The sequence below is a fragment of the Delphinapterus leucas genome, chromosome 2 (assembly GCF_059928025.1).
Source record: "Delphinapterus leucas isolate spDelLeu-1000000601 "Yukka" chromosome 2, BTC_Dleu_Yukka2, whole genome shotgun sequence".
NCBI classification, from domain to species: Eukaryota; Metazoa; Chordata; class Mammalia; order Artiodactyla; family Monodontidae; genus Delphinapterus; species Delphinapterus leucas.
In genome coordinates, this window is record NC_143130.1 from 71,645,342 (window position 1) to 71,669,026 (window position 23,685).

The window sequence follows — 23,685 nt, forward strand, 5'->3', positions numbered from 1 at the left end:
CTGGTTAGAGCTCAGCTCTGACACTTACCGGTTATATAACTTAGACTACTTACTAAACCTCTCAAGGCCTTGTTCTCTCCATCTACCAGCTTGGGGTGGGGGTGGGGGTCAACCCATGTCATATGACAGGGCTGATGTGATTAAGAAGTCACATAACATGGAAAGGACCCAACAAGTGGCAGAAGATGGAAAAGCTAGTTACTATTATGTCCAGCCATGCCACCACCCATCTTCCGTTACTTTGGCAAGACCCAAGAGGAAAAAAGGCTACTCTGGCCTCTCTTGTTTTATCACTGGTTGACCACCATCACCTCCACCCTCTTCCCCTTCTAGTTTTCAAGGACCTCCAGTGCCATTTACACATCTTCATCCAACTCTTGGGCTAAAGCTGGAAAACCAACCATCATCAGCACAAAGAGCACAAGAAACCCAAAGGATAAGGAGCAGGCCCCTCCCCCCGCCCCACCAAAGGGAGGTTAAAACCCAAGTGGAAAATAATCAGCACCCCAGGCCGGGGCTAGGACCAAGCCAGAAACATTCACATGCTTCCCACAGAGACTGCTTCACTCTCCTTGAAGCAAGAAGGAACGAGAGCTTTCTCGGTGACCTTCAGATGCACAGAAGACATTTTCAGAATCTGCGTTCCATATGGCGCCACAAAAGTCAGCACATGACTGCAACACTGTGTATGGCACTTCTTGATCATTGAAACGAAGAGATGTTCAAAATAATGGGGGCACCAGCAAGGGACAAACCTCTCAGGAGGGTTCTCCTGGAGTTCATTAAGACCAGGCCCTGGGGCTCTCATTCCAGAGGTGAGGGCAGGTCTAGAGAGTCAGAAAGGAAGTGGAGAAGTTGCTGAGGGACACTAGCCTGGACTGAAAGCAGAGCAACCACGAAGCATGTAGACTCAATCATGTCAGCCCTTGTCTCTGAACTGTCAGCCCCAGTGAGAATAAAGCAAAAGCTAAAGTTTGCAGAAGGCATGCTCTGAGTCACACAGTGTGCTGGAAGACTTGCAACTCTTATTTTAATCAATCCTCACTACAATGAGGCAGGTATAATAATGGCCATTTTATAGATGAGGAAACTGAGAATCAGGAAGATAAAGAAACTTGCTCAAGGTCATGACAAGAAGGTGACAATCTACAAACAAATAATTACTGAGCACCTGCTGTGGCTTTGGAGACACAATGGCAAACAAGACAAGGTGTCCACTTGGATTTTTGTGGAGAAGGGAGATATGAATAAACATCTCAGATTCCAAAGTCCCCTGTGCCATGCTGCCTATTGGGGACAGAAAAGCATTAGCAACCATGAAGCCAGCCTCTCTCTTTGAAATTCTGGCCATCAAGGATGGAAACAGAGCCCCAGTCACTATCCGGAAGATTCAACAAAGTACACTGGGGTCAGACAGCCTTAGTTTAAATTCTACCAATTCCACTTATGGAATTGTGTATGACCTTGGGTAAGTTATTGCATTTCTCTGAGCCTCAGTTTCCTCATTTTTAAAATGTAGATAATGTACCCAACTCAATAAGGTGTTATAAAAATGTAATAAAATATTAATTTGCTTAGGGTAGTGCTTGATATGATATACACCCAATAAATACTAGCTTATCAGTAATAGTTTTGCTAACCCTGCTCTTAAAGCCAGTTATAAACTCTCTGAAAACAGGGACTGTTTCACTTATCTTCATAACCCCAGAACATGTACCTAGCACACAGCATGGCATGTAATAAATGGATTTAAACTATATTAACCAGATTTTACCCACATCAAAATCTTGGGGTCAAGAAAACTGGGAGATGTGCTCTTGGTACAACCACCAGGGACACCTGATTGCTGCCACCTCTCTTTGAAGAGACAGGGACCTAGGAAGGAGGCCTGTCATCTTCTTGGCTATTCCAACTTCTACAGCCAGGCTTCCCACATGCCCAAGACAGTGATCTGGATCCAGGGAGGAACAAGGAAGCAGCCGGTCACATCTCAGACCAAAGATTAGACCAGAGCCACCCACTTCCCAGGCCGCTGCTTCAGAGGCTGACAGGTTGCCACATACCATGTGCTCCATGCAGATACTGATCTCGCCATCACTGTAGAATGCACCGTAGAAGCCCACAATGTAAGGGGAGTTGCACTCATGTAGAACCTGCAGCTCCCGTATGATCTGGTTCCGGATTGCAGGTTTGATCTCCAGGTGAATTAGCTGGGAAAAGAAAGGTAGAAGGAAGAGAAGCTTTAAAAATATATGGATGGATGATGGATGGGTGGATGGATGGATAGGAGCTTTCTTAAATGCTTAAACTCTTAAAGGTAGGAAGAGAGGAAACAGGCAAGTTTTAACAAACAAGTTTCTGCCCAACCAGAGCACTGAGTGCCAACATACCAAGGCAGGTGTTGGCACTGGAGAAGTGGCCAGCTGTGCCTCTACTCCTGGGAGCCAAGACTGAGGAAGAGGGGGCTCACCCCTCCCAAGAACAAAAGGACCTGTGCAACTGCGAGATATGGGGAAAGTGGCCTTAAGGACTTGGTTGATACTCAAGGGTTGTAGGACCAGAAAGGTATGAGGAACTGGGTCTGCCAATCTAAGCTGCCCTAGAGATTTACCCTTGACTTAGGGGTCTGATGTGATTGAGATTTAGCCAAGGCCTTAGGGGCCACCTTATGTTCCCCACCACCCCACCCTCAATGTTGTCCCTTGTTTCAGCTGGGGAGACATGTGACAGATACATGAAATAGTTACGAGATAAGGCTGAGCTTCTAAAAAGAGCCATGGACAATGAGTGTCAGAGGACATGGAAGCAGTGGTTACCAGCGCGGGTGGGAGCAGCTAGAGAAGGCTAGACAGGAGGTGGGCCTTGAAGATGGGCAGTGTTTGAAAAGATGGAAGGAGTAGCATGAGCAAAAATATGTGGACAGAAATGAACATGGCGTGCTGTGAAACACACAAGAGTCCAACCTCGCTGTCCAGAAAGAGGAGGACACCAGGAAGGGAAGTCCAGCTCAAAGACCGCAGGCCATGTTGGGGAGCCAAGATGTCATACTGCAGGGAGATGAAGGGGAACTACTGGCAGGGGTGGAACTCGCAGAAACAACATGAAATCAGTGTTTTTTCTGTGTCCCTGGGGCTGGGTAAATGAAAGCAGCTTCTGCTCTTGATAAATGGCAAACGAGCATCTCAGATTTCTTTCCAGAGCACAGAGAAAACTAACAAATGGTCACTTGCTGTTATTTTCCAGTCTGGGCAGCAGGATAAATACCCTAACACATCATGAGTGTGTTTATCTATAATCTAATAGGTAACATGAGTTCAAAATTCAAACAGCACAAAAGGGTACTGAATGAAAAGTCAGTCTTCTTTCTACCCTTGTCTCCAGGCCCCCAGGTCTTCTAAAAGGTAATCCAATTACCTGTTCACCAAGGCAAGCTTGATTCAGTCTTTTTTTTTTTTTTTTAAAGTGGCCTCACCTTTCTGGCCATAACCAGACCGGATGGCTTGTGGGAGACCTTGAACACCACACCTCCATTGCCAGCACCCAGCTCACTGATCTTCTCAAAGTCGTCATCCTTCAGTTCTCCCACCTTCTGCTTCTGGGTAAGGAAGGCCTCAAGGCGCTTCCGCTGCTGTTCATCGAGCTCCAGCTCCTCCAGCTTCTTTTGCAAGGCCTCCAGGTTGGTCCTGTCCCAAAGTAGGAAGCACAGGTCAACACTGTCATCAGAGAAGTCCACCCAGAGGAGCACCCTTGCTGTGGAGAGCTCCAGCTCTGGGGCCAGAGAGAGAACTGATCGAGGAAGCTTGGGGGAAGGTCCCATCTGCTGTGGCTCTACCCCCTGCACTCCGCCACCCCACACAACTCACCACAGACACACTTCCCCTCTCAAGGCCTGCTCTCCTCATTTGTAAAATAGGGGAATTAGTTCTCTCTCAGTATGCTATGAGCCTACGAGACGAACTGCAGAATCTACTAAAATCCAGAGTGAGCCACCTTAATTTGTTTTAAAACCCCAGTATCAAAAGACCCACTAGTGTTGGTTTTAACAACACCATATACAAAATAAAATCTATTTCCTAAAACCACTAAATTGAAACCAAAGCACATTATCAAAACAGGCTCTAAACTGAATCACAGTAGAAACCCTCCCTTCCATTGTGATCAGATCAGGAACAACGTCAATCAAAATAGAGCAAAAAGGATACACCTAAATTTTTATTTTTGCAAAACATATGAAAGTGCATTCATTCACCCACCTGCTAACACAAGGCGAGACCCTCTCTTTAAGAGCCCCACATCATCTTTCTTACATAAACCAGAAGAGAATACAATGTCTATAATTTCCAAATACTGATTCTTTAGCATAAAAATGTAGACAGAGTAATCTCAGAATAAAACTTTAAGAGTTTGATGACTTCCCCCAATTTTAATGCTCACCTAATTTAACAGTATTTTTTTTAATTACCATTTCTTATTTATTTATTTGTGGCTGTGTTGGGTCTTTGTTGCTGTGCGTGGGCTTTCTCTAGTTGCAGCGAGAGGGGGCTACCCTTCATTGCAGTGCACAGGCTTCTCATTGCGGTGGCTTCTCTCGTTGCGAAGCACGGGCTCTAGGCACACGGGCTTCAGTAGTTGTGGCACGCGGGCTCAGTAGTTGTGGCTCAGGAGCTCTAGAGCGCAGGCTCAGTAGTTGTGGCGCACGGGCATAGCTGCTCCGCGGCATGTGGGATCTTCCTGGACCAGGGATCGAGCCCATGTCCCCTGCACTGGCAGGTGGATTCTTAACCACTGCGCCACCAGGGAAGTTCCTGACAGTAATTTTTTTAGTGACCTGGACTCACTGAGTATTTCCACAGCTTTTAACTAGTATTCATAGGTGGGGGAAAAAAAAAAGAAAGAAAACCACTTCGTTTGCAGTCGTATTTCATCAGTTTCTCTGATATTTAAATACATACATTGCTTAATTACAGTACCAGCTACAACTGTACAAATGACTTTCGGAACAAACCAGCTCTTGGTAAGCACATAATTCAACCAGTGGGCGCCGGAGTGAGTGGGTATGGCAGACAGCAGCCTACTAGTGTGTTTTACATAAAGAACTGAGGTGTTCATTACTCCTGGGAGCTTGTTAAGAGAAGGGTGGTAAAGAGAGATTCCACCGTGTTTCATTTGACTTTTGTCCCTAGTCTAAACAAACAACACAGGTGACAAGACAGGCAATCATTACACATCAGAATGTTGGTGACCCCCTTCCCTCAATATACACACCATTTCTGAGCTTCGGGGTAGGAGCAAGCATAATCTTCCACTCTTCATTCACACTCCAAACCTTAAGAAGGCAAGGAGATGGAGACCCAATGCCTCCCCAGGGTATGGGAGGATCCAATAGTGCCTTACAAATAACACAGTACATGGGGCCAAAGAGGACACAAGGCTGACTTTCCCAACCTTCCTCACTGGGTAACTCTTGGGGGAAGAAGCCTGGTGCCTGGTCCCCCCCAAAATTTGTAAGTTGAATCCCTAACCTCCAATGTAACTACATTTAGAGATAGGATTTTTAGAAGGTAATTAAGGTTAAATAAGGTCATATGGGTAGAGTCCTAATCAGATAGGATTGATAGCCTTATAAGAGAGGTGGCCTTCCCCCTACACACTCCTAGGAAAGGCCATGCGAGGACACAGCAAGAAGGCAGCTGCCTGCAGGCCAGGAAGAGAGGCCTCACCAAAACCCAACCATGCTGGCAACCCAACCAGTCCTCATCTTGGACTTCAAGCCTCCAGAGCTATGAGAAAATTAATTTCTGTTGTTTAAGCCACCCAGTCTATGGCATTTTGTTATGTAGCCTGAGCAGACTAAGACAGCTGGTCAATATTCTCATCCTGCTAAAAGGCTGAACTCAGTCTCACTGCTACCCACAGTCCCTCAGGTGTGGGGACTGGAACCAGTGCGGCTGGGAGTGCACAGTGCACACCCTCTGGTTTCCCTTCTCTAAGGTCTCTCCACAAAGGAGCCCATTGATGACAACATTTAGAAACACATGTCAAATACAGACAGACCCTACAGCTAAAACTTGGATGAGGTTACAGCTGCCTGGAGGGCTCAGCAGTCTGACTGGAAATGCAGACTCCAAAAAGCTGCTGTCAAGAACACACACACACACACACACACACACACACACACACACAATCACACATCACACTGAATGTGTACGAGGGCGAGAGGGAAGGAGGGCTAGATGAAAGGACAATCACTCTCCTTACAACACTGTACTTTTTTAGGTGTTTTACGTGCATTAATGCATTTAACCCACAACCTTACGACTACAACACATAGCAAACTCAAGCACAGACAGGTGAAGTAACTTGTCCAAGGTCGCACATCTAAGCGGCAGAGCCAGGATTCAAACCTGGGCAGAGGGAATCTCTAACCTTAATCATGATGCTATATTACCTCTTCAAAAAGTTCAATACGTCCAAGGGAGGCAACTTGCAAACATGGGTAAGATCCTAGTGTGGAGCTCGTAACACACCAGGGCTCAATCAGACATGAAAATGGTGTACCTACAGGAAGAGTCCTTTGCCCCAGATGCAATCCTGTCTCCCCTGTACATCAATCTGAACAACTGCCTTGCAAGTAACACTGGCCGCAAGAAACTACACCCATTTGGGGGTGGTGGGGGGCTGGGATGGTGGGAAGGTGGGAGGGATGCTGACTCTGCTCATTTTCCTGACTCCGCAGAAAGAAGGAATTCTCCCACCTTCGGGGGGAAAAAACCCTAAGTCTGGGCTTTGTGCCACATTCCTCCCCACCCCTCTCCTATGCTCCATGGTCCAACCGCCTACCCCATCAGCTAAGGAACTGGCTTCTAATTTGTGCTTTCAGAGGGTGGAGCCAGGGAGAGAAGAGACACTTATGGTGGCAAGGCTTTCCTAATGGGGGGGTGGGGGGACAGAGTTGCCAAATTAACAAGTCATCAGTAATCAGGAATCCTGGATTCTTATCCCAAATTGGAAGACAACTAGCTGTGTGACCATGAACAAGTCATTTAACTCGACATCTGTTTTCTCTTCTGTAAAATGGGGTAACAAGATGCTTACTTCACCAGGAGAGGATCAAAATAAAAAACTAATGGGACGAAACCCTGGAATTTTGACACATTTCTACACAAATGTTAAGGCAGGTGGGAGTGGGTTGGAAGATGAGGAGAAGCCACAGCAGCAACAGCAGGATTCAAAAATTACTGTCTTTCCTGTAATTTAATAATTATTAAAACCCCCTAAAAATTTTTCAGGGAATGAAAGACAAAAGATTTTATCTGAAGGTGAAAGGAAAATTCTGGCATCAAAATGACTTTCATGACTCATTAAAAAGAAATCAATCAATGAGGTATCGGTATTCAGTACTGCTTCCTTTCACCCAGGGAGTGGATGGTGTTCAACAAGGCTCACTTGTGCCCTCGCAAGGTGAAATGCTTCAAGCAAAGGAAACAGGAAGAGAGTGGCCCCTCACCCCTCAACCACACCACAAATCTCCAACACTCAGAGGACAAGAACTGGCCTCCTTCACAATCTTTGGTTTTAACTGAAATCAGCAAAATCAGAACTAGGGATTGAGAAAAGAAACTGGAGCCCAGCACAATACATCTCTGACACACACAGCCCTCTCCAGGGACCAGCTTTGATGGCTCCAACCCCCATCACATTCCCCACAGCAGAAAGGAAACAACATGCTGTAACATGAATTCTGCACCAGGGCTGTCTTACAGTAAACACAAGTTCATCCAGATACAAGATTATAGGCTTGAAATGGGAACGCAGAGGAAAAACAAGGAACTTGGAGAAAAACACAAGTTGTCATTTGTGTTCTGAAAACACCAGAAAGGCACAATGAAATGGGTAGGGAAAGGATGATCCTGGGCAAGAACTTCTCCTTCCCTCTCTCTCATCTCACCCATCTGCTCAGCCTAATTACACTACCACAGCAGGAATCTTTCATTCGTGGCTCAATGGCTCAAATCAAGGAGCAGTATAAAATGCAGCGCAGAGAGGGACCTTAAAGACCACCCTATCCAACCTATTTTACAAGTGAGGAAACGGAGGTCCAGAAAGGACAAAGTCACACAGCTTACTGGTGGCAGGTCTCCCGACTCCTGAAATAGAGCTCCTTTCAAGGCGCAACACTGCCACATCCAACTCTGATGGTCACTGCAACAGGAAGCTGACCTAAAGGAATGACTGAAGGGGGAGACAGGTGATGTCCAGACCAAGGAATGGGGTCTTCAAACTGCCACACACCAAACAGGAATGGGCCACAAATGCATGCCAAACACCAGCCAGCTGTCTGTCACCAACCTAAGCAAGGCTGCTACAGGTGGCAGGCCCCACCTCCACTGGGAGGAAGCACAGAGGGAAGAGCAGGGGATGACAACACATCACTGTGCTGGAAGGAGAGAATGGGTCCCAGTGCAGGCGGGTCTCCTCACCAGAGAGCCCAGGAGTTGTGAAGTTCTCCCTTCCCTGTGGCATTTGGCAAGAGGGCAGGGAAGAAAGAGGGAAGGAAAGGCAGAAAGACCCAAGCTAAGAGGGAACAGCACCCAGAGACTAAGGCTGCAACCCTTTGATCTACACCCTATACCATTCCCATCTGAGATATCTTGGGACTTACCTCCTTTTCTGGTCCATTGTTTCCATACCCATAAAAAAAAGTATATGGGGAGTAGGGTGGGGAGTTTGTCTAGATGTCTCTAAGGAAGTCTGCCAATGTGACAGCCAGCTGAGGAGGTGCAGAATAAGGCTGAGGGTGTATTCAGGTTGAGGAGCTTCAACCGGGTGGGTGAGGGGAGAGGGGGAGAATGTGAGGAAAAGATAAGAACTGGCATCAGGGGTTTCTACACAGTCAAACCACGGACAGCAGGAGATGGGAGGCGTTACAAAGAGTAATAAGAAAGGAAAGGAGAATGGGCCTGAACGAGGAAGGCAAGGGGGCCGAAGGTGTAGCTTACCAACTTCCAGACTCCAACTAAACTAGCCCATCTGTGTTAGAGAGTGTAGGTGTGCCAACCAGGGACAGCCCCAGACAACATGGTGGAAAGGGGCTTATACCCTCTCACACCTCAACCCTATAGGCCACTCCGCGAGGGGCTGCTTAACTAACTAGGCAATAAAATTCCAGGATTATGTACACAGGCTCTGTGAAAGAGGCCAGATGCAAAAGAATACATACGATGTCATTGCCTCTATGTAAAATTCAAAACTGATCTAGGCTATTATAAAGTTAAAAAGTGATGCAAACTATCATATATGGAATGGATCAACAACAAGGTCCTACTGTGTAGCACAGGGAACTATATTCAATATCCTGTGATAAACCATAATGGAAAAGAATATATGTGCATAACTGAATCACTTTGCTGTATAGCAGAAATTAACACAACATTGTAAATCAACTGTACTTCAATATTTTAAAAAATCCAAGAACAAAAAAACAAATAAAAATAAAGTTAAAAAGTGATCACACTTTGGTGGGGGAGGGTAGTAACTAGAAGGGGGCATACGATGGTTAATTTTATGTGTCAACACTGCTGGGCCACAGTGCCTAAGATATTTCGTCAAACATTTTTCTGGATGTCTCTACGAAAATGGTTTTGGGTTTGTTTGGTTTTTTTTGGCGGGGGGGAATGAGATTAAAATTTAAATTGGTAGACTTTGAGTAAAGCAGATTACCCTCCATAATATGAGTGGGCCTCATCTAGTCAGTTGAAGGCCTTAATGGAACAAAGACTGACCTCCCTGAAGCAGAAGGAATTCTTCCAGCAGATTTTGCCTTTGGACTCAAGGTGTAACTCTTCCATGGGTCTCCAGCCTGCCAACCTAACCTGAAGATTTTAGACTTAACAGGCTTCCACAATCACATAAGCCAATTCCTTTAAAAGTTCCAGTCAGTGTCTGTCTGTCTCCTTTCTCTCTCTCAATCTCAGTTATCTCTCGATAGTCAGATCAATCTATCAGTCTTGGAAGCTGTGCTCTGATTTCCTTTTATTCTTTTTTGTCCTCTAGGTGTTTCACCTTGGATAATTTTTACTGACTCATCTTCAAAGTCACTGATTCTTTCCTCAGTTCTGTCCGGCCTGCTGATGAGCCTGTGGACCTTTGATGTCATATTCTTTGAAATTTCTATAATTTCTTCTTGAATCTATTTTTAGTTTCCACCTCCTCTGAAATTCCTCATTTGTCCATGTATGCTGTGTAACTTTAAGATATTGATCATGGTTATTTTAAAGCCCCTGATTGATAAACCCAACATCTGGGTCATCTCTAAGTCTGGTTCTGCTGATTACCTTCTCTCTTGATAATAGGTTGGTTTTTTTCTCTCTTGATTTTTGATTAAACGCTGGACATTGTGATAGAACAGAGACTGAGGTAATCATCTTTATACTTGGTAATGGACATACTCTTCTGTCATACTGTTAGTGTGTGTTAGGCTATTAGTCAAAGTTGAGCTGAGTCGGGGTTTTCTTGTTAATGCTAACACCACAGGCTACAAATTTCTCCAGTGATGGGTCGTATCTCGTGCTTAGAGTGAAGCCTGAGCTGCATAGGTTTTTTTCTGTGTTCCTACTCCTCCCTCAGCTTTGAATTGTCCTTAATGCCTGGCCACAGAATGGGGTCTTTCTCCATGCTCTTGGCCCTCTTCCAGGGGTAGACTGCAATTACTTTAATTTAGTGCTAGGCTTATGGTAGGGGTAAAGAAATTCTCTCTTGTCCAGCGTTAGTCTTAAGCAAGCCCTGTGAGCATATACTTCCCCTCCTCTCCATGGCAGCCAAACTCTATCACATGTCTGTGGCAGTTCTTGGGTAGAACAAAGTTTTCTATACCTCCTCCAGCAATAGTAGACCTTTGTAGATCTCTGCTTGTTGGTGCTGAGCCTAGCTTTGGGCTTATATTCTAAAGCAGCTATGGGAAGCAATGCTTCAGTGCAGCCATTCTCTTGTATCGTTTATAATGTGCTTCACTGAATTTAGCAGAGGTATTTTTTTCTTTTTCCTTGATGCTGGCTGCTCACATCTTGGGCACCTACTCTTCTAAGCTTGCTGACAGATGTGTAGATGAGAAAAACTTCAAAGTCACTGTTCTTGAAAGTAGCCCCCAGACCCACTTCTAGGACCAGAAATATATACAGGAAATCTGCTGCTTCTGGGTCAGTAAAGAGCTGGTCTTTCACAATGCACATGAAACTACTTGAAAGGAAAAAAACATGCATGTGGCTGCCAGACACTCTGTGCTTGGGAAATAGGTGTGAAGGCTTTGGGAGGCAGAAGACCTGGGTTCAACTCTGATGGTAAATTGGTCTGTGAACTTGTACAAGTCAATTTCCCTCCATTTTTCTCATAGGTAAAATAGGGGAGTTAAGCTAAGTGGTGTTTAAAGTCCATTTCAGGGTTAAAATTCTCCAATCCTAATATCAGATTCTTCCTGTAGTATTCCAAGGATAGAACTCTGCAGCTAAGTACCAAGGCCATAGACATCTGTAAGCACAGTGGTTGGCTTCCTGTGTTGTATGGTTAGAGGCCCTAGTCATTACTTCTTGTCCACATATAAACCCCACTGACAGTTATCCCATCCTCGTTGCTTTTTCCTTTGATACTAAATCAATTGTTTCATCTTGCCAGGTCTTCTGTGAGAATGCATGCATTTTGACACTACAAGACCCTTAGTGAAATAGTGAAAGGAATACAGACAGCTAAGGGCAGTTTAAGACAATGATGTGATGGTAAATAAAAGTGACTGCAGAGGGGCTTCCCTGGTGGCGCAGTGGTTAAGAGTCCACCTACCGATGCAGGCCACACGGGTTTGTGCCCTGGTCTGGGAAGATCCCACATGCCGCGGAGCAGCTGGGCCCATGAGCCATGGCCGCTGAGCCTGCGCGTCCGGAGCCTGTGCCCCGCAACGGGAGAGGCCACAACAGTGAGAGGCCCGAGTACCACACACACACAAAAAAAAGTGACTGCAGAGATTAAATGAGAGTGCAATGTAAAAAAAAAAAAAAAAAATGCTGGAATCACCAAAAGTGATATTTAATATTTTATGTTGTTGTCAAGTAATTATTGGTTAATAAGATTTGATTTGATAGTACCTACTACTACTGATTTATTGTATACCTGCTGTATGCCACGTATTCTGCTAAATATGGATGAGCTCCTAAATGCCTAATACCACCATGACGTAATTCCCACTGTTAGCCCCATTTTACTGATGAGATTCCTGCATTTTCATGCAATAAATAAGTAATCTAGAAAAAATGCACAATGTAATTAAATACTACCTTTATTGTCTTTAATTGGTTTCACCACCACTCCCAAAAAAGACTGGAGCAATGACAGTCCCACAGTTCCCCCAATTCTCACAAAGGGCTTCGGACACAGATGGCTCTGTAGTTCAGGATGTGCTGAGCAATCAGGGTAAATTTTATAGGATTTTGAGACCTAAATTGGTCTAGAACATATAAAATTTAGATAGCAAAAAAGGAGAAAGGGCATTCCAACAGGGTCTACAATGTAGACAGTGGTATAGAACTGGGAGTAAGAATATTATAAGCAAAGAGTATTGGAGGAATAAAACTTAAAAGTAAAAAAATCAGGAAATTCCCTGGCGGTCCAGTGGTTAGGACTCCACGCTTTCACTGCCAACGGTGCTAGTCCAATCCCTGGTCAGGGAACTAAGATCCCACAAGCTAGCACGGCCAAATTAAAAAAACAAAAAAAAGTTAAAAAAATCAGAAAATGAGAGTTGGGACAGATGTTTATCTTTAATTTCATTTTAAATCAACTAGCTTCCAAGCCAATAAACAAATGAAAAGTGGAGAGGATGAGTTCAATTAAAAAGAGATAAGGGGCTTCCCTGGTGGCGCGGTGGTTGAGAATCTGCCTGCCGATGCAGGGGACACAGGTTCGAGCCCTGGTCTGGGAAGATCCCACATGCCGCGGAGCAACTGGGCCCGTGAGCCACAATTACTGAGCCTGCGCATCTGGAGCCTGTGCTCCGCAACAAGAAAGGCCGCGATAGTGAGGGGCCCGCGCACCGCGATTTAGAGTGGCCCCCGCTTGCCACAACTAGAGAAAGCCCTCGCACAGAAACGGAGACCCAACACAGCCATAAATAAATAAATAAAATTAAAAAAAAAAAAGAGATAAGAATCCTGTGTTCCTATCCTTTAAGAAAACAAACAAAAAAAACCCCACTTAGTCCTTGGGATCAAACTGCCTTCTGAAATCATATAAATTACCTTCCCACGGCACGTTTCCGCAGACAGACACGCTGAAAAACACACGCAGACACACACACACACACACACACACACACACACACAAAGGAACCTCTGGAGTGACAGGACCACCCACTCACATAGACTCTTCTTAAATACTGAACAACATCCTGAATCAGAGAGGGGGTGTCATACTGTTGCTTGAAAGAACTGACAGCCTATGTTCCTTCCACCCCAGTGGGCAAAATTTGTTTCATATTAGCCACATGTGAATTAATTCCTGAAGGACCAGTCTTCCGTAGAAGCACAAAAAGGAAAGGAAAAAGTGATGGAGTTTGGAGAGAGAGAAAAAAAGATAAGACAGAGGACAAAAAGTGATGCATCACCTTTACTTAACAGAGACAAAAGAGGGATATAACAGTCTGATAAAGAATGAAAATTTAGATGCAGTTAAAAGATGAGCTTCCTAAATGCTAGCCATGGTACACTCATTAACTCATTTGTTCCTCACAACATTTAAAAATAGATATGTTGGGATTTCCCTGGTGGTCCAGTAGTTAAGAATCTGCCTTCCAATGCAGGGGACGTGGGTTCAATCCCTGGTCGGGGAACTAAGATCCCACATGCCACAGGGCAACTAAGCCCTCGTGTGCCACAACTAGAGAGCCCGCGCACTGCAACTACTGAGCCCACGCCACAGGCCACAACTAGAGAGAAGCCGGCACACCACAAGGAAAGATCCTGCATGCCGCAACTAAGATCCCACGTGCTGCAACTAAGACCCAATGCAGCCAAATAAATAAATAAATAGTTTAAAAAACAACAGCAAAAAAGACATGTTGTTCCCATTTTACAGATATGGAAATGGAGGCCAGGTGTAGTTAAGTAACTTACCCAAGGCTAGAGTTGGAATTCCAAAGTTTGATCTTTTCTCCACATCAGCTGAAGAGCTCATGTCCTTTAAACAAATCTCCCACTTAGCTCATCCCTAACACCAGGTAATTACCCATTAGTGACCCATTCCTTTGAGGTAAGAACTGTGTTCTGCTAAAAGGTAAAATCCCTGAGAGGACAACAAATTAAATCTACCCAAAAAGGAAATTCTTTCAGCGGAACATCCAAGGCTGATACTTTTTTTTTTTAATAAATTTATTTATTTTTCTTTTATTTATCTTTGGCTGTGTTGGGTCTTTGTTGCTGCGCTCGGGCTTTATCTAGTTGCAGCGAGCGGGGGCTACTCTTCCTTGTAGTGCATGGGTTTCTCATTGCAGCAGCTTCTCTTGTTGTGGAGCATGGACTCCAGGCGCGCGGGCTTCAGCAGTTGTGGCTCGCGGGCTCTAGAGCGCAGGCTCAGTAGTTGTGGCGCACGGGCTCAGTTGCTCCGCAGCATGTGGGATCTTCCCGGACCAGGGCCCGAACCCGCGTCCCCTGCACTGGCAGGCAGATTCTTAACCACTGCACCACCGGGGAAGCCCGGCTGATACATTTTGATTGGGGAGGGAAGGGAAGCAATAGGACACTGCCCAGGTGAAGCACACGGGACAAGCAGTAAACAGTCTGGTGGCATAAGAGAGCTGGCAGGGACGGGGCAGGAAGTGCTGAAAGGAAGAAAGCACCAAGGATAACCCAGGTAGAAAATTCAATAAACGCGTGGTCACCATCAGAAAAACAAAGGCAGTGCTGGGTCTGGTGGTGGCCACAGAATGGGAGTGGCTGACTGCTCCTGAAAGGACAAGCTGGTGTACTGTGGCCTTATTAAGATGATGTATTTGACCCTACCCACTCCCTGCTCTAGAGAAAGACCTTTTAGAAACTCCCTGTGTAATAATGGTCCATGCTGCTCTGTGAATGAGAGGTGCAGCTTGCTCTTCAGGGAGAAAGGACCCAACGTGACCACAGTCTTACCCAGAACCATGAGGACAGCTGAGTCCGCAGGGCAAAAAGACCAACAGCTAGTGCCCAGAAGCACAACTAAGAGCAGTAAGATGCAGTCAGGAGAAACACAGCACTCAAAACACGTCTCCAGTACTAGTCCATGTTGAGAAATTTTCAATTCTCCAGACCTGTTTCCCTCCTTAAATACACGACCAACATGCTTGTTACAGCTAGGCCCTTCTCCTTGCCCAAAGTTACACACAAGAGAGGTCAGCAAACCTCTCCTCTGAGCACCCATCACCTCTGGGGAAAATCCCACTCCCTAGGTGACTTTCTAGCAACTCTCAGGGAATCCTGAGATCAGGATCAGGGCTCCAGGTCCAACCAAGTGCTCACTTAGGCACTCAACTTCTTAAACTAGAGTGTGGAAAACTACTAGTCAGGCTCTCCAATTAAGAGCAGTTGGCCTCGTGGGGTCAAAAGGTAGCTGGTAGAAGTAACATCATGGACCAGAGAGAATGAAATTTAATGAAAACTAAAACTGATAGTGCTTGCTTAAGTCTTACAAAAGAAGGTAAAGGGCGGGGAAATAAGTGTTTGTGCGAATGAACACCCTCGGAGCAGAGGATACCAGAGGACCAGAAGGCTGGCCCATAGTTTAAAAGGGCCTGCTTCTGAGCCTTGGCATAGGCAGAAGCAGCCCTGAACAGCACGCAGGGGTGGAGCTGGAGAGCTGAATCACGTTGCAGAATAAAATGGGAGAGACTTCTTTTGGGAGTGGCTGTGAAGCAGCAAGAAAGGAAGAAAAGAATGCACCATGGCAGAGTGGCAAAGGTCATTTAAGCCCAAAGATACCTAATACCACTAGATTTTAAGTTGTCTTTATTGCTATAGTACATCCTCCCCACCCCAGACCTTCAGTCCAATCTGCCATGCACACAAATAGCTTTGTGTATATTTTGTTCTTACTGCTGTTGATGGAAAGCAGAGAAAGGAGGCCAAATTCCAAGTTTGTTCAACATAGAGCAAAAAGAAGAGAAAAATCACAGGAAGGGAAATGTGAGCCCCAAAGAAGCAGAAGTGACCATGAGAATATAAGTCTCCAAGACCGTTCTAATCTAGAGGAGTGCAGGGGATAAGGAACTGGAGTAGACATCTAGCTTATAGCTGTGATGTCTACAGATGTGAAAATGCAATGCAGATTCATTATGGAGCATCCACAATGTGACAGGCACCATCTACGCTAGAGGCTAGGGAGGTACAGATGAGGAAGACAAGGTCTCTGCCCTCACCAGGCAGTGTGTGTGTGTGTGTAAGAGACAGGGAGACAGAGATGTAGAGATGATAGAGAGAGAGACAGAGAGAGATATCACAGTGCAAGCCAAAAACAGGGAATGGTACTAACAAGTACAGCAACAGCTACAGGGTAAGGGAGACAATAATGCTGAAAGTGAGGTGGGCACAGTGGGGTATGGGAACAGAAAAAAGACAACTCCATCTAAGATGAGGAAGGGAAAGTGAAGGTGAGAAAATGTCATGTCCACGTTTAGACCTGAAAGATATCAGTTGTTGCAACAGAGGGAAAAGCACTCCATCCAGGCTCCATCCCACTGTTGGTGGGACTGTAAATTGGTGCAGCCACTATGGAAAACAGTGTGGAGGTTCCTTAAAAAAATGAAAAATAGAGCTACCATATGATCCAGCAATTACACTCCTGGGTATATATCCAAAAAAAAGAAAACTCTAATTTGAAAATATACATGCACCCCAATGTTCACAGCAGCACTCTTTACAATAGCCAAGACATGGAAACAACCCAATTGCCCACCAACAAACGACTGGCTTAAGAAGATGTGGTACGTGTATACAGTAGAATATCAGCCATAAAAAACAACGAAATATTGCCATTTGCAGCAACGTGGATGGACCTAGAGAATATAAAGCTTAGTGAAAGAAGTCAGGCAGAGAAAGACAAATACTATATGATATCACTTATGTGTGAAATCTAAAAAATAATACAAATGAATCTATATACAAAACAGAAACAAATTCACAGACATAGAAAACAAATTTATGGTGACCGAAGGGAGGGGACAAATCAGGAATAAGGGATTAACAGATACAAACTACGATACCTAAAACAGATAAGCAACAAGGCTTTACTGTATAGCACTGGGAATTATACTCAATATCTTGTAATAACCTATAATGGAATATAATTGTCAAAAAACCAAATCACTACACTATACACCTGAAATTAACACTATTGTAAATCGACTATATTTCAATTTAAAAAAAATTCCAGTTTGGAACCTTCATAGAAATAGAATCAAGAGCTGCACAACTCAGGAGATATTGGCTTCCTTGAGAGAAAGAGTGTGTAGAAACCTGAAGTCTAAAAACTGCTGAGTTCAGCTTTCCAGGTCCTTGAAAGTCCACTGGGGAGTTCTCTTTTAGATAATTAACCTCTCATTACCTGGTCCAAAGACTGGCTCACAGAAGCCTTTGACAGTAAAGTCAAATCCAGTCCATCATGCATACCAGCTCATTGTAAGGACAGAAGTGTTTCTCTCATAACAAACCACAGTCCTGGAGCCAATTCCTGAACCCAACACTGATTTACATTATTGCTATCTATGCAATACAGTTATAAATGATGGTTGCTTTTCCAGTGATGCCTGAAACTCAACAAATTCAGTTCACCTATTTCATTTCATATACACATTACTGAATTCCAGAGGGCTATTTTTATTTGCAAAATTGCACCCTCTGTCAATAATTTGCCTCCAATCTATAACCATGCTCTTAACAAAAGACACCAAGATTGTGGAATTAACCCGGGTCTGGAGCCTTCCATCCTTGAACAAGATCTCTCACCTGCATTAAATGGAAGCATCCTCTTGTCCTGTGTTACAAAAGACTGTTACGCACAGTGAGAGTGTGTTCTGAAACAAATAGCTGAACACACTAACAAGACACTTTTCTAAAACAAACAAACAAAAATACCTTTCTTCTAACTTATTCTTGGTTAAAAAAGAGTGTGACTGTGGATGACACCTCACATTAATTGCGAATCCTCAAAGAGCATTAAAGAATACGCCAATGACTAAGATTAGAAAACAAAATTTACTAAGATGGTACTCCACTGCACATTAAACTTGAGTTATTAGCTGTGGAGAAAAACAAGACAACGGCAAAAACAGCCTTGTTAAGCGTTCTTTGGACCTTGGTCACTTTAGGTTAAAATTCTGCAGGCTCTGCCTGGCATTCAAAAGAGAAGCATGTTCTTAACAGCAGAAGATAAAAAAGATTTGTCCACCAGGCTCTTCCTCTTCACTTCTCCCCACCCACTTTCTTTTCTTCCAAAGGAGAATGGCTCTCATTTACTCACTGGTTTGCCACATCCTGCCTCAGAAGCTACTTCCTAAGAGCTGCCTGGGCTATTCTGAGAGGAGCTTTAACTCCTTCAGGCCCCCAGACCCTAGGACATTTATGACATCCCTGCCCACCATCATCATTTACAGTCTAGTAACTAGACTCTATTTGATCACATAATTAATACTCCCAACTTTCTTTGTGCTGGCTTGGAATTAAGCACTTTACCTACAACAGAGTCAGGCAGAGGCCACATCTCTTGGTCCTATCTGGGGTCTCCAACTAGCCCAGCTTTGCTTAATCAGTTAAAAAGGACAAAAAGTAGAAATGATTCAAGCACAGGTATCAAGAAACTCAATGCACATAACACTGCGTTTGATATCAGTGAAAGCCCAGTGGAGCCAATCTCCTGTCCCACATGAGCTCTGTAAGCTAACACCGACATTCATTCATTCCATGTTTAGAGACTACCTACTACGCACCAGGCCTGGGCTAAAGATGGGGCATCAAGACTGAACTCCTGATCTCCAGAAGCTCACGGTGCAGGTGGTAAAACACAACAGACTCGTGTGAAGATCACCACACATACACACCCCCCCAAGTGGTTTGTCTCCTGAGTAGTTCATGGACAGTCCCACTGGAGCTTTTCCAAGGAAGACCACGCAAACTTTCACGGTCGAAATAATATCTGACTTCAGCCTTCAAGGAGGGGTAGCCTCCCAAACATTGGCAATAAAATTGGGTGAGAGAGGTTAAGTAATGAGCCCAATCGACACAACAACTTAGGGGTGGAGCCAGGACTCCAACCTCAGCCGTCTGCCTCTGCAGATCACACTCCTGCAGAGCAAGGAGCACCCACTAAGAGCCAGAACAGAGTTTGTATCTGTGGGGAAGCGCGTCATGGTATCAAAAGAGGAGCAGGGCATCAGTAGCTCCTTTCTTCCCCTAAATTAAAGAGACTTGAGATCTTCGTAGTAAAGAAAATAGAGGAAGATACAGATATATTTTTAAATCAAGAAATCAATAAACACTGACCACCTACTACAGGTGAATCCTATGCAGAGAACGGTTACCTTCTGCTGTTACAGCTGGGCTTCCTGCTAGACACACCATCCAGTGCAGTGCACATCATCAACTGGCCCCTCTGGCTGGCCAGACATGTGTGCCCCTCCCAAAAATACCCACTCAGACAATAGGCCCCACCCCTAACAAGGGAGGACCAGAGACCAGTTGACGGCACACCAACTGCTGAGCTCCCAAGCATCCCCGAGTCCGCTGGCAGGAGACGTAGAACACTGAAGCTTCTATGACAAATGAGGAGTATTATTTTTTTCACGCTCCAGACTTGGACCTACTGTTACATTTTACTAATCTTCGGCGGTCTCAACACCTGACTTTGGATTATGTATCTATTCGCCATATGTGAAACATCAAAATCAGATGATTTCTAGATCCAAAGAGCCAAAAGGTACACCATGAAGAGAAAAATTAACCACGGTTTTTTCTCTCCCTCCACATATACTTATCATCCTTCCCTCTTTTTCTTTTTTTTCCTGAAAGTTAAATCCTATTAGTCAAAACCACACAGGGTTACCCCTAGGCTGCACTGGCTCTACAGAAATCTGTCAAGACTTTACTTGCCGTTACCAAAGGTATGTCAAGAGAGGCTGTGAGGGTCAACAGGAAATGAACTCACTCTGTGCTGGGGGCCTTTAACAATGAGCAACTGATCACCTTTATTCATTTTAAACTGAACATACAGACTCTGCCCTACTTGTAAGACAGATCGAAGCGCAGGCATTGGGACAGGGCAGAAAACAGCCCCACTCTCGAGAGTAGTCGGGGGCCTCGGACCTCGATTCAGGTCTTCACCAGCTGTACAACACCAAGTAAGCTTCCCAGCCTCTCTGGACCTTAATCTCTTCACAACACATCCAGGAGACTGAACTATCAAAATCTTTTCCACATTTAACATATAAGGACAGACAGGTGGCTGTGCTTGGGGGAGAGGGAATGAAAGGTGTTGATGGTGAAAAGGATGATTAATATAACATAATGCTATCCTGGGTCTGGAAATGGCCTGGCCTAGTGCTGCGTTCACCTTATCAGCCTAGATTTATTGGGGTGGGGGTGCAGGAGGGCTGGTGGGTGGGAATCACAGCCACCTACAGTGAAATTAAACTCTTTTCCCAAATGAGTTCTGCTGAAGTGTGATTTATCCAGAGTGTTAAAGTACTTACCAGCAGTATGAAACCATGTTACTGAAATTGTATTACTGCACAGGCTTAACTTTTCCCCAAATATGATTTGCAGAGAGGATGCAGAGCTGAGAATCTTGCGTCTGTGGCCATCTGTCCTATCCCAATCCCTGGAGAGGCGTGGGGGGAGAGTGTGAAAAGCCACAGGTGCCGTGTATATTCAGTCACCGATGTCACATATCCATCAAAGAGCCCAGCAGTTGCTGGGAATAAGTGTTCAGCTGAGCATGCAAAAGAGGCCTGCCAATCCACCCAGCCCCAAACATTCCCTGAGCCTTCCTCTGTGCCAGGCATGGGGCTGAGGGAACACCACAGAATGTCACTGCCAGTTTCCCCACTGGGCTAGGAAGGGACTATTGACTGACAAGGCAGTACAAAGGACTACAGGCACTTAACTGCCTGTGTGACATACACAGCCCTTAACCAGGATCAGTTTCCTCATCTACTGGGTAGAGATAACACACATCCCGCCTGCCTCATGTGGTTGAATGAGGAAATAAATAGATGTAAAAACAATAAAGAGTACACAGAGCCTCGCAGAACAAATGCTATGATTACCACCAACACTGTGACCCTCCTGTGCCAAGATATTATAAACTGAAAAGAGTCAACCACTAATTAAGTCAAAGTCAGACTTCGCAGGGATCAGCAGAGTCTCGACCTTGGGAGAGGAGCATCTTCTGCCCTCTGTCATCTCAAGGCTTAAGTCGTTCAACAAAATTTTACCAAACCAGGGCTTCCGTGGTGGCGCAGTGGTTGGTTGAGAGTCCGCCTGCCGATGCAGGGGACACGGGTTCGTGCCCCAGTCTGGGAAGGTCCCACATGCCGCGGAGCGGCTGGGCCCGTGAGCCGTGGCCGCTGAACCTGCGCGTCCGGAGCCTGTGCTCCGCAGCGGGAGAGGCCACAACAGTGAGAGGCCCGCGTACCGCAAAAAAAAAAAAAAATTTTTACCAAACCAGGTGCTAGGGAACATGATGTGCACTGGAGATAATGATGAATAGGACCCGGTCCCAAGCTTCCTCAAGTCCAGTCCAACTGGACAGAGTTATGCAAACAACTAACACGTGATGGGATATGTACAGAGTGCTCTGGAAGGTGGAGTAGATGACTGCTACCTGGAGTGGGGTGGAAGACAAGTCTGTGATGGATTTACAGAAGAGCTGACCTATAAATTGAACAAGATTAGGATTCAACATGCACTGAAGGTGGAGAAGGGAATCCCCAGTAGAAGACACAGTCTGAGCAGAGGCCAGGGCCCACTGAGGAAGATGTTTGGAAGAAATATGAAGGAGAAGTTGAACCTTAGATCTACCTGGAACTGACCCTCAACATCTGGTTTGTGCCACAGGAAGGGAGTGTTACCTTCCCTTTATGTCAGTGACTACCCTTCCCTATTCCTACACACACACGCACACACACACACACAGATGCACGCACGCGCAGTCCAGGAAAGCCTCTTTAAACTCTTGGAGAAGAAAGCTGAGCTTCCTGGGTGGTGCCTGCCAGGCAGATGGCGGCCTAGAGAAGCTGGGAGGAGTCTATATTAGGCTGTACTGAGGCAGTTGTTTCCTAGGCACCTTTTGCAGCCTCCTGTTTCACTGAAAATAATTCTTTTGCTTCCTGCACATCCCCAGAAATTGCAAGTATGCCCGGCGTTGTCTCTATTCTAAGTCTGTGTGGATAAAGAACAGCTGAAGAGACTCATCACTGGAAGTTCTTTGGGAGGTGGGAATTTTCTCTCCTTCTCGCCTGATAGAAAATAAGGCACCCTGGGCTGGGAATCTAGTCCTGCCCTTATCATGAGTCCAGTTAATCATCAAAAGCAGTTTACACACACATATGAATCCTTTCTGCTGGGTAGGGGTTGTTGTGCCCATTTTACAGATGTGGAGACAGACTCAAGGATATGAAAACTTTCTAGAAATTAGACCCTACTCTAAAAAACAATACAGGAAGACCTCTGGGTGCTCTGCCTCCCCCGCCCGTCTGCCCCTATGATCTCAGACAGAAAGACCAGATGTCAAAGCTCCCTGGGATCCCTTCCAGCTGTCCCCACCATCTTTAAAGTCCTCGCTGCCCCTACCTTTGCACTCTCAGGGAAGACAGGCACTCTCCTGGACACCTTGCCAACATTCAGATTTGCTTTTAATCTCTCTGAGCATACTCATGCGCCCAAAACTTTCATTTCTCAGTTTCTGAAAGACAACTTTCTAAGCCATGAGTCAGACTGAAATCAAACATCACATTTAGGCTTCCTAAAAATATTACCCCAGCACAATGCCTTGGTTTCGTTCCCACATGCCCACCCTCCAAGCACACACACATACACTTTAGACTATCATTTAAACACTGGAATGTATAATTTAAATGTCTTTAATAGCATCTACTAAAAGGACATTCCCATGTGATTCTTCACTTTACTTCAAAGCTATGCTCCAAACTGGAGCTTTTACTGGATTTTAGGACTAAATAGTAGATATGTGGATAGCAAATACTGACAATAAAACTCAGAGTATTTAAAATGCATTCAACTCAGTCATAGTAACACTGGCATCTTTTCCAATTTTCAGCAAAACCTCTTTTTGTCCATCTCTCAGCCCAGTGCCTGGTACATATTAGATATGTACCAAATATCAGTTAAATGAACGTTAATACATCTTAATCTTCTAAACATACAAGTTAGAAATCTATGGTTGTAATTCTGGTCACAGTCTAAATCTATTTGACCCTAACACAAATGTCATTGGAATAAACAGCAAATGACAAGCAGCTGGTGGCATTCAAAGTATATATACCTCTGTCATTCGAACGGTTTTGAAGTTGGCCTTCTTTGGAAGACAAATGGTGGGCAGCTGCAGGTTCAATTACAAAGTTCTTGGTAGGAAGGCAGAGAAAGAAGCAGGGGAATCGAAGTGCTA

The 23,685-nt window shown here is 45.0% G+C and overlaps 1 protein-coding gene across 3 annotated transcripts in view; it reads right to left on the minus strand.

Annotated features, from left to right (window-relative positions):
• The window catches only part of MAP2K1 (mitogen-activated protein kinase kinase 1), a 79,368-nt gene that overhangs the window by 41,331 nt on the left and 14,352 nt on the right, over positions 1-23,685 (minus strand). For all 3 annotated transcript variants that reach the window (XM_089907086.1, XM_089907085.1, XM_022579840.2), the window contains exons 2-3: positions 3,473-3,683; positions 2,064-2,210 (exon numbers count right to left, since the gene is read on the minus strand). In XM_089907086.1, coding sequence (XP_089763212.1) covers positions 2,064-2,210; positions 3,473-3,683 — 358 coding nt within the window. The remainder of the gene's footprint in view (positions 1-2,063; positions 2,211-3,472; positions 3,684-23,685) is intronic.